The sequence below is a fragment of the Sinocyclocheilus grahami genome, unplaced genomic scaffold (assembly GCF_001515645.1).
Source record: "Sinocyclocheilus grahami isolate Dianchi unplaced genomic scaffold, SAMN03320097.WGS_v1.1 scaffold1130.1, whole genome shotgun sequence".
NCBI lineage: Eukaryota > Metazoa > Chordata > Actinopteri > Cypriniformes > Cyprinidae > Sinocyclocheilus > Sinocyclocheilus grahami.
Window position 1 is genome coordinate 382,546 of NW_015506309.1, and position 12,187 is coordinate 394,732.

Below are 12,187 nucleotides of genomic sequence, written 5' to 3' on the forward strand. Positions count from 1 at the left end.
AATTTCACCCAGCACATTGAATATTTATAAGAGTGGAGATTATATGCTGGAATATATTAATAAATAATACATTAGAGCTCCACGAGTAAAGTATGCATTTGTACGTACTTGTTTGGTTCCTTTTATATATGACTTTCCTATGGTAAAAATAATCGACAGTTCTGAATTGTGCGACAAACTCAGAATTGCGAGATATTAACTCACAATTTCGAGAAATAAGTCAGAATTGAGAGTTCTCTTAAACTGTCTCTGAGTAAAAAAAAAAACTGAATTGTGAGAAGTTTTTTTTTTTTTTTACTTTCGTGCAACAAAAATGTAAATCTTTTGCAGAAATGCAGAATAGTCAGGCTGCTCTGTTAAAATGTAAAAGCTTTTCTTTCTCTGCTTTTTTTAAATCATACCTTTATTGTCAATATATGAATAACAGAAACAAAAAAAAACAGAGCTTTTCTTAATTGTATTGCCCATTATTTATTCCATCAACTTATGACACAATGTAGGACTTGATGGCATATATTCTCAATGTATAGGCAGGGTATCCAAGTGGTTTATTAAAACCAGTGCAACACTGCGCTCATGTGGTCATAAGACACTCGATTCACACCAGTTGCATAAAGTTCATAGCACACTGCATCTTAAAGAACAATTTAATTAATTCACTTGTTCAACAACAAACAACCAGTAATAATGGCAGATAAGGTCATCATTCAACAAGTATTGGTTCCAAAAATTTTTGTTTTGGATTTCTGTGTCCATGCTGAACTGGCTGTTTCACCAAATGCAAGCCAGTACATCCAGTGGCTTCTAGCACAGTGAAGAGCCTTCTAGTGGTTTGTGTAAGGAACTACAGGTCCTCTCTAATGCTCTAAAGCATTTTTACATTTTTATACATAGATTACAACTATATGCTTAATGGTAGGCCAAAATTATACTATTTAACATTCAAATATAGCTATAATTTAAACCTGAACATCCACATATTCATGTAGTGCAACTGCATATAATCCATATAAACTGTAAAATCTGAATATAGTGTATTGTAAAAAAGTCTATAGATATGTAATACATAATATTAAAAAAAAAGTAAAAAACAAAAAAAAACAAATCAGTAGCAACAGACCTTCTGAAGTGCATGCAAAATATACTGTTAGACAAGATTATAGCTTAGAAGGCCAAGAAACGTTTCCTAATGATGATTGTAATGTTTTGTCAGTAATATATTGTGGAAAATCTTAATAAGACAAGTTGGAAAGGACATCACAACAAGAGATAGGGATTGATGTGTTTTGTGTTATGCAGGAAATCAACATAAGCAAATATGCATGAAGGCTCGATATTAGTAAACTAATAATGATTATAAATTAGTAAGTCTCCTTGTTCAAACTACGGCTGTTTACATTTAACTTCACATTTCATATACAGTATATCTAAGAAGAAAAGAGCACATGCAGCTAATTGCCATTTCTTTGCTCTTAATTTTCATTTCAATACCCATCACAAAATGTCCCAAACAATGGGCAACAAAAGGTTTTATGAATTATATTTTCTTTCTTTGTTATTGTGAAACCTCTTAAAATCCTTTTAAAACTAAAGTAGTAATGAAAAATATATGTATATGGCAAACATTTTAGTAGGATATTATTTGCTAGTCTGACCATCTTTGCAAACTGCTGTGTGTGACATAAAGCCAGACGTACTGAATAAGTACTGTAAGTTCAAATGTAAAATGTTTTATCAATTTGAATGAAACAATTAAATGCTCTTTGGCAAATGATATAAATGTAATGATAAAAGTGAAGTGCAAACTCATTTGGTGATGATGGCAACAGCTTTCTTCATCCAAGCATTGTTATTGAGTAGAGAGAGCATGAAACGAGCCACATCTCCTCTTGACACAGACTGGCCGATTGGCAGACCATTTTCATCAGGGACATAATAACCCTCATGAGTGAGGAACTCATTGGCTTTGAAAACAACAAGACAAATTACCACAAATTTGTGGTAATCTATATGGCTTTGCAGCAAAAGCAAACTTCCAATAATGATTTATTTGTTATTAAGCATTTTGCATAAGCACTCAAATGTATTATATTTTACCTAATATGAAAAAAATAAAATATGTATTAAAATTTAATCGGATGTTTTATTAATAAATCTCACCTGTTGTTGGTGTATTCTTGAGACCAGGCGGCCGGACAACAGTCCAGTTGATGTCGTCAGTCTGCTTAAGAAAGCTTTCCATTTCATACATGTTGTTCAGAACACTTCTGATCATGGGAAGCAACATGAAGCGGATGAGAAAGGAAGAATTGGAGCCTGAATTTGCTGTGAAGAGTGGCATAGCAATCCAATTACTACACCAGACAAATGATGAGACCAAAAATACTGTGAGGTAAAGACCTTTCGATTTTGTATGCCTATCCATAATAACAGCACTTACGGTCAGTGTACCATGAGGTCATGGTGATGATTCGATTGACTTTGACTTCACGCATAGCATTTAATGCTGCCTTCATAGACTGAGTGTAGCCAGTGACTCCATAAAAAAATGAGATTGGAAAGCCAAGACAGGACAACACAGCATCCTGACCTTTGAAGTGCAGTTTCAGGCTGTCTTCTGAGAAAATGTCTGCTTCAACCACCTATCACACGAAGGCATGCGGTTAAACAGTACAAGGTTATGAGGCTGCATTCTAGTGGTGGCTACTAAGTGAATACTGAAAATCTAAGAGATAAAATGTGCATCATCTGGACTGTGTAATGATCTGGGTGTTTGTCCCTTTAAGACCCGATTCGGGGTTTCCTCTGCCCCTGAACTCATGTGAATATGCTGGGAAAAACACATTGTACTAGCTAGGGTTTTGTTGCACCTTCCTTTAACACTAATACATTCGTTGATGGTGACCTGCATCAGTGTGTTTCTTTCTTCCATAACGCACAAAAGCTTACAACTGGAACACATTAAACATTATCTACATTGCACTGCCACATATCATTATTTGGCATTACTGTAACTGTATAACTGTCCTTCAAAATCTTTACTTCCTGCACAAAAATGTGGGGCAAGCAAATCATGTGATGATATCAGCCCATAAATGAAACACATTAAGATTTTATGCCACCCTTGTGACCGTTATGCTAAATTTTAGCCGTCTTCCTTGGTGACACTGTACAAAAACTCATATAACAACTCAAATAAAGGATAAAACAAAAACTTGCATATAAGTTATGCATTAAAACGTTAACATTTTCACCTTGGTGATTAAGAACTCTTTCATTTTATTCTACCCTTACGAAAAATACGTTTATTCAAGTGTGCTATTACTATACTTTTTTTAAACTAAAAATAGGAACGTATACTTTTAGTCTACTTTGTATGTACTTCTCAGAAATGGGTTTTATGTACTTCTCAGAAATATACTTAAAATGACATTTAAGTATACTTGACTTATACTTAGAAAAAGTCTAAATATATTTTAGCTATAATTGTGCTCCTAGAATCCGTGTTTTCATTGTTATACGGTAGGGGGTGCTAGTACACATCTTCTGTACAGAATTTCCAAAAATCACAAGTGAAGAAGAAACCGAAACAACAGATGCTTCCACATGTAATCTAACACGATCATCAGACATAAAACAGTATCAAAACTGTGTAACATTATGGAATAAAATGTAGACCATTGAAGAGGTAATAATAACTGTCAAGCTTTGGGGTGTTGATCGACTTTATCTACGTTTTGATTATCATTCTGAATCCAATTCAGTCTTTTTTTTCTTCTTTATTTTTATTTATGAAACTTATCCACATTCAAGTGTTTAAAAAAAGAATGCATGAAGCTAGAATAAAATGTTTTTGTTTACAAGCAGATACCCTGTTCTTTTGATGTTTTGTATGTTCAGATATTCATGTAACAAAATATATACAAATGAATACCTAAATAGGGACATAGTAGTATACTTAAAGTATGATGTAAAGTTCACTAAAAGAAAACTTACGAGTATACTTGCAGTATAAAACTACTAAACTAGTACTTTACTGAGACTATCATTCAAAGTGTACTAAAAATGCTACTACAAGTATTTAATTAGTAAACTATCAGTATACCTATAAGTTCACTTTTAGTATAGTTGCAGTACAAACTAAACATTTTGATGTAAACTAGTTGTGTACTCAAAGTTTACTACTGTTATACTTAAAGTATACTGATATATACTAGAAAGTGGGCCAATTTAGTCCCAAGAAGTATTGAAATAGTACACTTACAAGTATACTACTAGTACACTGATATTTGTATACTTACTACATAAAGTATACTTCAACTTTACTTAAGTATACTTGCTAAAATAAACTTGAAGTATACTACTTTTTGGTAAGGGCAATCCTAAACTAAATAACTAATTTAAGCATTGTGCAGACTTGAGTCAACTAGATAAGAAAGAAAATAAGAGCCAATGAATAGCTCAGACTATTATACTCGTACTTCAAAAAAAAAAAAAATTTCATTTTGTCATGAAGGACCTTGGAAGAATGAATTTAGATGCATAACCTATGTTATTGTGAATCTGCAGTCCGACCCATTACACCTGCGAGCAAATTCATGTACAATGTAACAGTATAAATTTAAGTATCTCATAATTTCACCATGCATTTTCAAAAAGATTAACAATATATGACTTGGAGCATAAACTTCCCTGTTAATATTTACCTTGAGGTTCTCGTGCGTTACCGTCAGTTTCCCCGGGTTTCTGACGAGGGCAGTGACTGAGTGTCCTTGCTGCAGAGCCTGATTCAGCAGCTGCTGCCCGGTCTGACCAGTCGCGCCAACTACTGCAATCTTCATGATTAATCTTCTACTCCTGCTAAACAAGAAAATGTGCTGCCATAACATAGTCACAATCGTTTGCATAAAACCCCAGAGAAAGGGCTAAAATATGAATAGGGTTTCTTACAGGAATGTGCGTATAACGTCGCGAAAAGTTTAGTTTGAACTATCTTCTGCTTGTGATATAACCTGCTTACCAAATGTCCGGAAATGACATTTGTTGTTGCACGACTCCTCCTCAACGACGACAACATAATGCCTCTGCGGACACATTCAAACCGAAAGTGTGTTTTTAGCCTAGGGAAGATATTTGTAAAAGATCTGAAGCATGTGAGCATCACCAAATGAAGCACTTAATCCTGTCGTCAACACAGACATAACGCATGTCATCTAGCGCACTGTGTCAATGCAGTGTGATGATCAGCAGCATGGTGTGCAAGCAAGCCCATGTTCATCCTACATGAATCGCAAAAAAAAAACATATATCAGTAAATATATTCCTAACAACAACCAAACTCACTCTAAAATCGATCCTGCGGGTGTGGGTGGCAACGCAACAGTAAAGCCATGCATGCATATTAACTTTCACACATGTGGACACGAGTGCGCATGCGTATTGCGAGTATTTGCATCCCATCAGGTCCAAACGCATGTTTCTCTAAAAAAAAAAAAGCTACATACATCATACATTATTAATACATGACATCATAATAAAATGTTATTCTTTGAAACATTTTCAAAATGCTTTCTTTCAAAACAATGTTTTAAAAATGAAAGCTGCAGCAAAAATAGATTTTTATTGTATGTTGTAACTTTCATTAAACGTAAAAGCAGTTATGCTTATTATTATTTATTTTATTTGAAATAAACGTGTTTGTAAGCAGTAACTAACGGTGTGTATGTAACTCGTGTGCAGTTTACGTTCTACAACAAAACGCCCATCGTCAAGTTATGACCGTACCACGGACCGTATTTTACTCATGAATTGAAAACCCCTATATAAAAACTCATAGGAACATCTCGAGGGAACCCATGGCAAATTATAGTCTTCTGTATGTTTAATGTTTTTATTTTTCCTATAAGTTTTTCTTTTAGTTTTTAGACTTTACTGAATGAGTCAGCATGCTAAAAACGCGCATAAAGTCTGAATAAAGAAGTGAGGACAAATGTCTGCACATCATTATGTGTTGTTTTGCACTCTCAGTCTGCGACCACAGAAATCTGTAAATTGGGAACCAATGTCTTCAAATATACTGTACACCGACCTAGCCTAATCAAGGCGAATTGTATTGCATTGTAGTCCGAAATGATTCCAGTATTTGGACACATTAATCGGACGGACCAAGCTTCATGATTAACACAACCTTTATTGACACTGACAGCAAAGCTTTAAGCGTGAAGCACTTGTATTTGATTTCACACCGAGGGACTTTAGTTAAGTGCAAAAGTGTGCGTGGACGGTGGACACCACTCCCCCTGGTGGTTAATGTGTTACTGCCACAACAATCAGTTCCTTGTTTTCAAATACAGAAGTTGGGAAGAGTGTGAAGAAGTCTTCGGTTTCGCATATTCAAATGTCACCATCACAAGGACAGTTAGTGTTCAGTATTCACCATGAAGCTACAGATTTGTGTGTTTCTCGGCATGACAGCTTTCTGCGTGTCGACAGCTGATTTCTCTCCTCCAGTGGTAAACATCAGTCTGGACGCGCCTGCCTTTCAGTGATGGGCTCCTCTGAAGAACCTCTATGACATCGATTTCTTGAGAAAAGCTGCATCTGAAGTGATCGAGTAAGTATCAGACAGTCTGATCACCGAGCGCACATTACGAGAAAATGTTGCTTTGCATTCTTGCAATTTTGGCCAGAACCATGTTAGCTATTAGTTTTACCTTGATGACAAGTTTAAAAAGTTTACACGCAGAATTTGTAATCAAAATCACAAAATATCACCAAATGTTTAAGTTTACAATGCACGTGATAAAAAAATTAAGCGCTGCTGATAACCCCCATCTTTTTTTAATAAATCATGTTCTTGAACTTTGTAAATCTACATTTAGTCATTGTTTGTCATCACTGATCCACAGCACATTTACGAATTTTATTTTGTAAATGTATTATTTTTGAGACTGATCTGGCTCCATATTAAACACCCTCTTTTGCTGCTCAACTGTTCCCAAATGGGTTCATGAAGTAGTTAAACCTATAGTGAAGGCTCTGGAGAAATATATCCCACAGCCCTATGCTGGAGAAATACAGGGCATCCTTCTATGGCACTGACATTGTAGATATTGTGCTGTTGAACTTTGCCTATGAAGTATCTGCGTAAGTATAGCTGTTGACTGTTCTTCTACACTTTTTGGTACAGTACCTCTCTTGAAGTGTTTTAGTTGTCAACTTTTTTCAACATTCATTGTGGCTGCATTGCTTTTTTCAGCTTTTGCACCAGTATTGTAACTCAAGATTCAAAGGGCAATATTTACCATGGCAGAAACCTGGATTATCCCCACGGTGTGCTCAGAAATCTTACTCTAGACGTACTTTTTATTAAAAATGGAAAGGTAATAGTGATTATTATATAATACTATATTACATTACATTATACTCTTGAATCTGAAAGAAGTTTCTCTCCAGGTGGCATACAGAGGAACAGTTTTGCTGGTTATGTTGGGCTGTGGACAGGACAAAGCCCCAACAAGTTTACAGAGTCTGGCAACGAATGCAGTAGGTTGATTTTTAAAAAGAGATTGTCTAGTGGATTTTGTGTGGTTTTAATTTACATCTATATTTCTACAGATAAGGGACATTGGTGGGAGAATGTAATTTCAGCAGTTTTATTAAAAAGTTCTCCAGTTAGCTGGTTAGTGCGAGAGGTGAGAGAACAAATGTATATCAAATTCAAAATATAATTCAGTATATCAAAGTACATTTACTTACTGGTGCAATAATTACTATTTGGCTGTTAAGAGACTTTTGCATGAAATAAATCTGTATATTTCTGATTCTCTTTAGACTCTTGAAGCAGCTGTGGACTTCCAGGATGCAGTAGTGAGACTGGCCAAGGTGCCGATCATCACAGATGTCTATTACATTTTGGGGGGTGTTCATGCTGGTGAGGGTGTGGTCATCACCAGAGACCGGAGCGGGTCAGCTGACATCTGGCCTCTGGATCCACTTAATGGAAAGTACGCACAAACCATCATTTTTAAATGACAAAAATTAAAATGTTGTAATGAAAGACAAAAAGTGATGACAATGCAACAATAGGCTCTCATTCATATAATGCTAGTATTTTCCTGAAGGTTTTTATATTACTAAACCTGTGATTTTTACTGTTGCTTATTTGAGCTGGTATAGAGTTGAAACCAATTATGACCACTGGCTTCCCGCCCCTAAACAGGATGACCGAAGGCAAGCACACAATACATTTTTTATAAATAACATGAGAGCACAAATGTGTGATTATTTAACTGAAAAAATTAGGGATTGTTTTTAACATCTCCTAGTCTTTTTTACAGAGACGTGGCCATGAAAGCATTGAATGCCACTGGTCAAAACCATATTAGTATGGATTCTCTGTATAAGGTATATGAACAAAGCCATTTTGGCTGCCTATTATTGTCATAGATTATGGCATTTATTTCTGTCCCACATTGTTAATGTACTACAAAATGTATCGTATTATCGTAATTTTTAATGTTTTCAGTATACAAGTAGTTTCTGGATTTGGATATTAAAAAAGGACTGAAGGTTTTTCTTTAATGAGATTTCCCTTGTGTTTGAGAAAGCATGCACTCCTATTACATAATTTATTGACTAATTCATTTTCATTCTTACAGGTTTTATCCATGAATCCAGTATGTAATTGGTAAGGAGGACAGTAATGCAGCATTTCACCTATCACATGATATTTTATGGTTGTGTAACGGCCTCATATAGAGTGCTCATTTCTCGTATATGGTAACCAGTAGTACAAATCTAATCCTACTTCCTCATTGAAGTTATAATATTAGAATCTAACCATGCAGTGCAGAATTTAGAATTTTCCTGGAGAGTTTGCAGAAAGCAGTCATGTGAAGACTTTTCACACTACTATTCACACTTACAGCTTCACAGAGACTCAATTGTTTAAGCCACTCAGCTGTAAATCAGAACAGTCCAAGCAAGCATTGATCTCTGTTGAACTCTCACCATCTTTCATGTCTGGCACCCAACAAGTCAACAATGATTCTTAACTCATCTATATATCTATTTATGTATCCGAGTACTATTTTTCCTCAAAATCAGCATGAATGTAAATGTGATATTGGCTTTATACAACTGTCCTGTAAACAAGAAACTAATTTGAAGTGACCAATATTTTAGAAACAATATTGTCTATTTTGTTCTATTTCCTTAACAACTATTTCATCTTTGCCACCTCTCCAGTGCATAAATGTTTTTGTTGGTACTGGTTTCATTTGAATGGTAATGTTACATTACTGCAATTTAATATATTGAAAAACATGGGACCCCCAAGAGCTTTAGTACAGTTTGAACACTGATGTGTGTGCATTATTTTAAGATTTTGGGGTGGTTAAGTGTTTGTGAAAGAGGTGTCTTCAGCTCACTTTCTGTAATACAGTTTTTTAATGCGAGTATGATCTTCCTTCCAGGATCACCGTTTATACAACCGTCATGAGTGCCGGCACTCCTGAGAAGTACACAACAGTTGTCAGAGATGTAAGAACAAGCCATAACACTACTTAACCTAAAATACACCTGTAAAACATATTTACATAAAACATATGCTGCTCAAGATTCACTTTACATATGATCCCCACCATCATGTCATGTGGTAACCTTTCATGAAGTCTAATTGTCTGGTTTGGTAACATAAGTGTTTTTGTTGAATGAAACAACATTTCTGTCCTAATGTAAGAGGTTGCTATAGCTTCTCTAATATCATTTTGGCATTAAGGGATTTTGCCACACTCAGTTGACATCAGTCTGTCAGCTGTTGCAAGGAGCAAGCACAGGAATTGGTGTGAATAACTAGGTCGGATGTATTTTCTATGCTTTGGAAACTTCTGTCTCTTGCAATCATTAGTGAAGGAACTGTGACTGTTCTGTCTTAATGACATTATCTTTTTCAGATTTTCTTCATAAATACAGTTAATGGTCTTTCCTTTCTGTTCACAGATGTGTGTGTGATGGAATGAGCCGTTTTCTTGATCAACTCAGCCAGAATTTTCACCCAGCTTAGTTCTGAACTGCCCAACAAATTCTGCTTCTCTTCTGCATTTTGACAATGGAAATGTACAATGGATTCTTTTAAAAGTAATGGTTACTTTTGTAATGTGATTTGTATTAAATAAATATATAAAATAAGAATCATTGTGCATGATTCATAAAGTGTCATACAAGTACTTAATAAAAGTGCTTGTTATACTGACTTTTACACTCACATTTTCTACCTTCAGGAGAAGCCATGGGGTGTGTCGTAACAAAAACCAGTGAATTCAATAGAAGATTCGATAAAGGTAAAATGTTTACAATAACATTTATATGAATGGCTAGTGTAAGTCAAAGAATGTATGTATGTGTGAGTTCTGTTTATTCAGAGACTATTTAGTGTGAATATAACTTACTTGACCTAAATGACTTCTTAAAACAGATGGAAATGCCATCCCAGGTGAGTTTTAACCAGTCCAGCAAAGCTTGTGTAAAACCTTATTTATCTCTCCTAGCTATTCAATTAGAACACCGTTGTCAATTATTTACGTGCAATGTCAATATATAAGTAACTCGTTAACTTTCTCAACATGTCTTCTTTTTCATGCATGTCTGCAGCGGCCATAAGTAAGCAAAACTCATCTTTTAAGACTTACAGTACACTGTAAATAAAACAGTCTAACTTATAAGAGAAAGAAAACAGTCTACTATTTGTCTTTTTACTTAAAATTCCATGGTTAACTAAATGTGTTAACTGCTGTTTCTTTGTAATTATTTGTGAAATTTACTAGAAATAGTTAAAATGTCAGCCGGTTCCCGCCTCCTTCTTCCCGATCTACGAACCTTGTTACATTGGTTTTGTTTTTTTTAACAGTTAAAGAATTTAATAAAATAAACAAACACCAAACGAAAGGAAAGCAGCAGCCCCTCGCGGACGACTGCCACACACAAAACATAGAAGTGAAGTGAAAATAAAGTCCAGGCCTGGTCCTCTCTCGTCCAACACTGTCGTCACTCCTCCTTTTATCCTTCCGGAGCTCCTCCGTGGGACTCGAGACCGGTGAGTGGTGCAGGTGTCGTGTATTAGCATTTACTCCACCGGCCTCGCTCCGTTCCCACGGCTCTCGGCCCGCCCTCTCTCAACACAGTCTTTAATTGATTTTTTCCATACATTTCTGCCATATGTACATTAACTGACAGGCACCACTGATAAGCTACCACTAAATATCATAGAAACATAATTTGCTGTAAAGTTGCTTTGCAACGATTTGTATCGTGAAAAGTGCTATACGAATAAACTTGAATTGAATTGAATTATTATTTATACACTAAAAAAATGGTGTAAGTTTAGTTTAAAAAAAAAATTCTAGTAAATTTCACAAATAATTACAAAGAAACAGCAGTTAACACATTTAGTTAACCATGGAATTTTAAGTAAAAAGACAAATAGTAGACTGTTTTCTTTCTCTTATAAGTTAGACTGTTTTATTTACAGTGTACTGTAAGTCTTAAAAGATGAGTTTTGCTTACTTATGGCCGCTGCAGACATGCATGAAAAAGAAGACATGTTGAGAAAGTTAACGAGTTACTTATATATTGACATTGCACGTAAATAATTGACAACGGTGTTCTAATTGAATAGCTAGGAGAGATAAATAAGGTTTTACACAAGCTTTGCTGGACTGGTTAAAACTCACCTGGGATGGCATTTCCATCTGTTTTAAGAAGTCATTTAGGTCAAGTAAGTTATATTCACACTAAATAGTCTCTGAATAAACAGAACTCACACATACATACATTCTTTGACTTACACTAGCCATTCATATAAATGTTATTGTAAACATTTTACCTTTATCGAATCTTCTATTGAATTCACTGGTTTTTGTTACGACACACCCCATGGCTTCTCCTGAAGGTAGAAAATGTGAGTGTAAAAGTCAGTATAACAAGCACTTTTATTAAGTACTTGTATGACACTTTATGAATCATGCACAATGATTCTTATTTTATATATTTATTTAATACAAATCACATTACAAAAGTAACCATTACTTTTAAAAGAATCCATTGTATATTTCCATTGTCAAAATGCAGAAGAGAAGCAGAATTTGTTGGGCAGTTCAGAACTAAGCTGGGTGAAAATTCTGGCTGA

General features: G+C 35.0%; 1 protein-coding gene and 2 long non-coding RNA genes across 9 annotated transcripts; 2 read left to right on the forward strand and 1 right to left on the reverse strand.

The window, feature by feature from the left end:
• Positions 1 to 466: 466 nt before the first annotated feature.
• LOC107567145 (uncharacterized protein YwnB-like) lies at positions 467 to 5,420 on the reverse strand. Of its 7 annotated transcripts, none has more exons than XM_016252767.1 (6): positions 5,344 to 5,420; positions 5,021 to 5,084; positions 4,707 to 4,860; positions 2,441 to 2,642; positions 2,161 to 2,325; positions 467 to 1,964 (listed from the first exon to the last, which is right to left on the reverse strand). In XM_016252767.1, the coding sequence occupies exons 2-6, from the start codon at positions 5,038 to 5,040 to the stop codon at positions 1,807 to 1,809; spliced, it is 699 nt and encodes a 232-aa protein (XP_016108253.1). In that variant the 5' UTR covers positions 5,041 to 5,084; positions 5,344 to 5,420; the 3' UTR covers positions 467 to 1,806. The 7 variants fall into 7 exon arrangements, with proteins under 7 accessions (XP_016108253.1, XP_016108255.1, XP_016108252.1 ...); XM_016252769.1 differs by having other exon boundaries at positions 4,707 to 4,857; positions 5,344 to 5,419; XM_016252766.1 differs by lacking the exon at positions 5,021 to 5,084 and having other exon boundaries at positions 4,707 to 4,857; positions 5,344 to 5,411.
• A 1,667-nt stretch (positions 5,421 to 7,087) lies between these two features.
• On the forward strand, positions 7,088 to 8,232 carry LOC107567141 (uncharacterized). Its single transcript, XR_001606600.1, has 6 exons — positions 7,088 to 7,146; positions 7,259 to 7,382; positions 7,456 to 7,545; positions 7,618 to 7,694; positions 7,834 to 8,006; positions 8,170 to 8,232. It is a non-coding gene; the product is annotated as an uncharacterized lncRNA (long non-coding RNA).
• Positions 8,233 to 8,337: 105 nt separating this feature from the next.
• Positions 8,338 to 10,081, forward strand: LOC107567142 (uncharacterized). The gene is made up of 4 exons (XR_001606601.1): positions 8,338 to 8,406; positions 8,661 to 8,689; positions 9,477 to 9,543; positions 10,003 to 10,081. It is a non-coding gene; the product is annotated as an uncharacterized lncRNA (long non-coding RNA).
• The last annotated feature ends 2,106 nt before the right edge of the window (positions 10,082 to 12,187 follow it).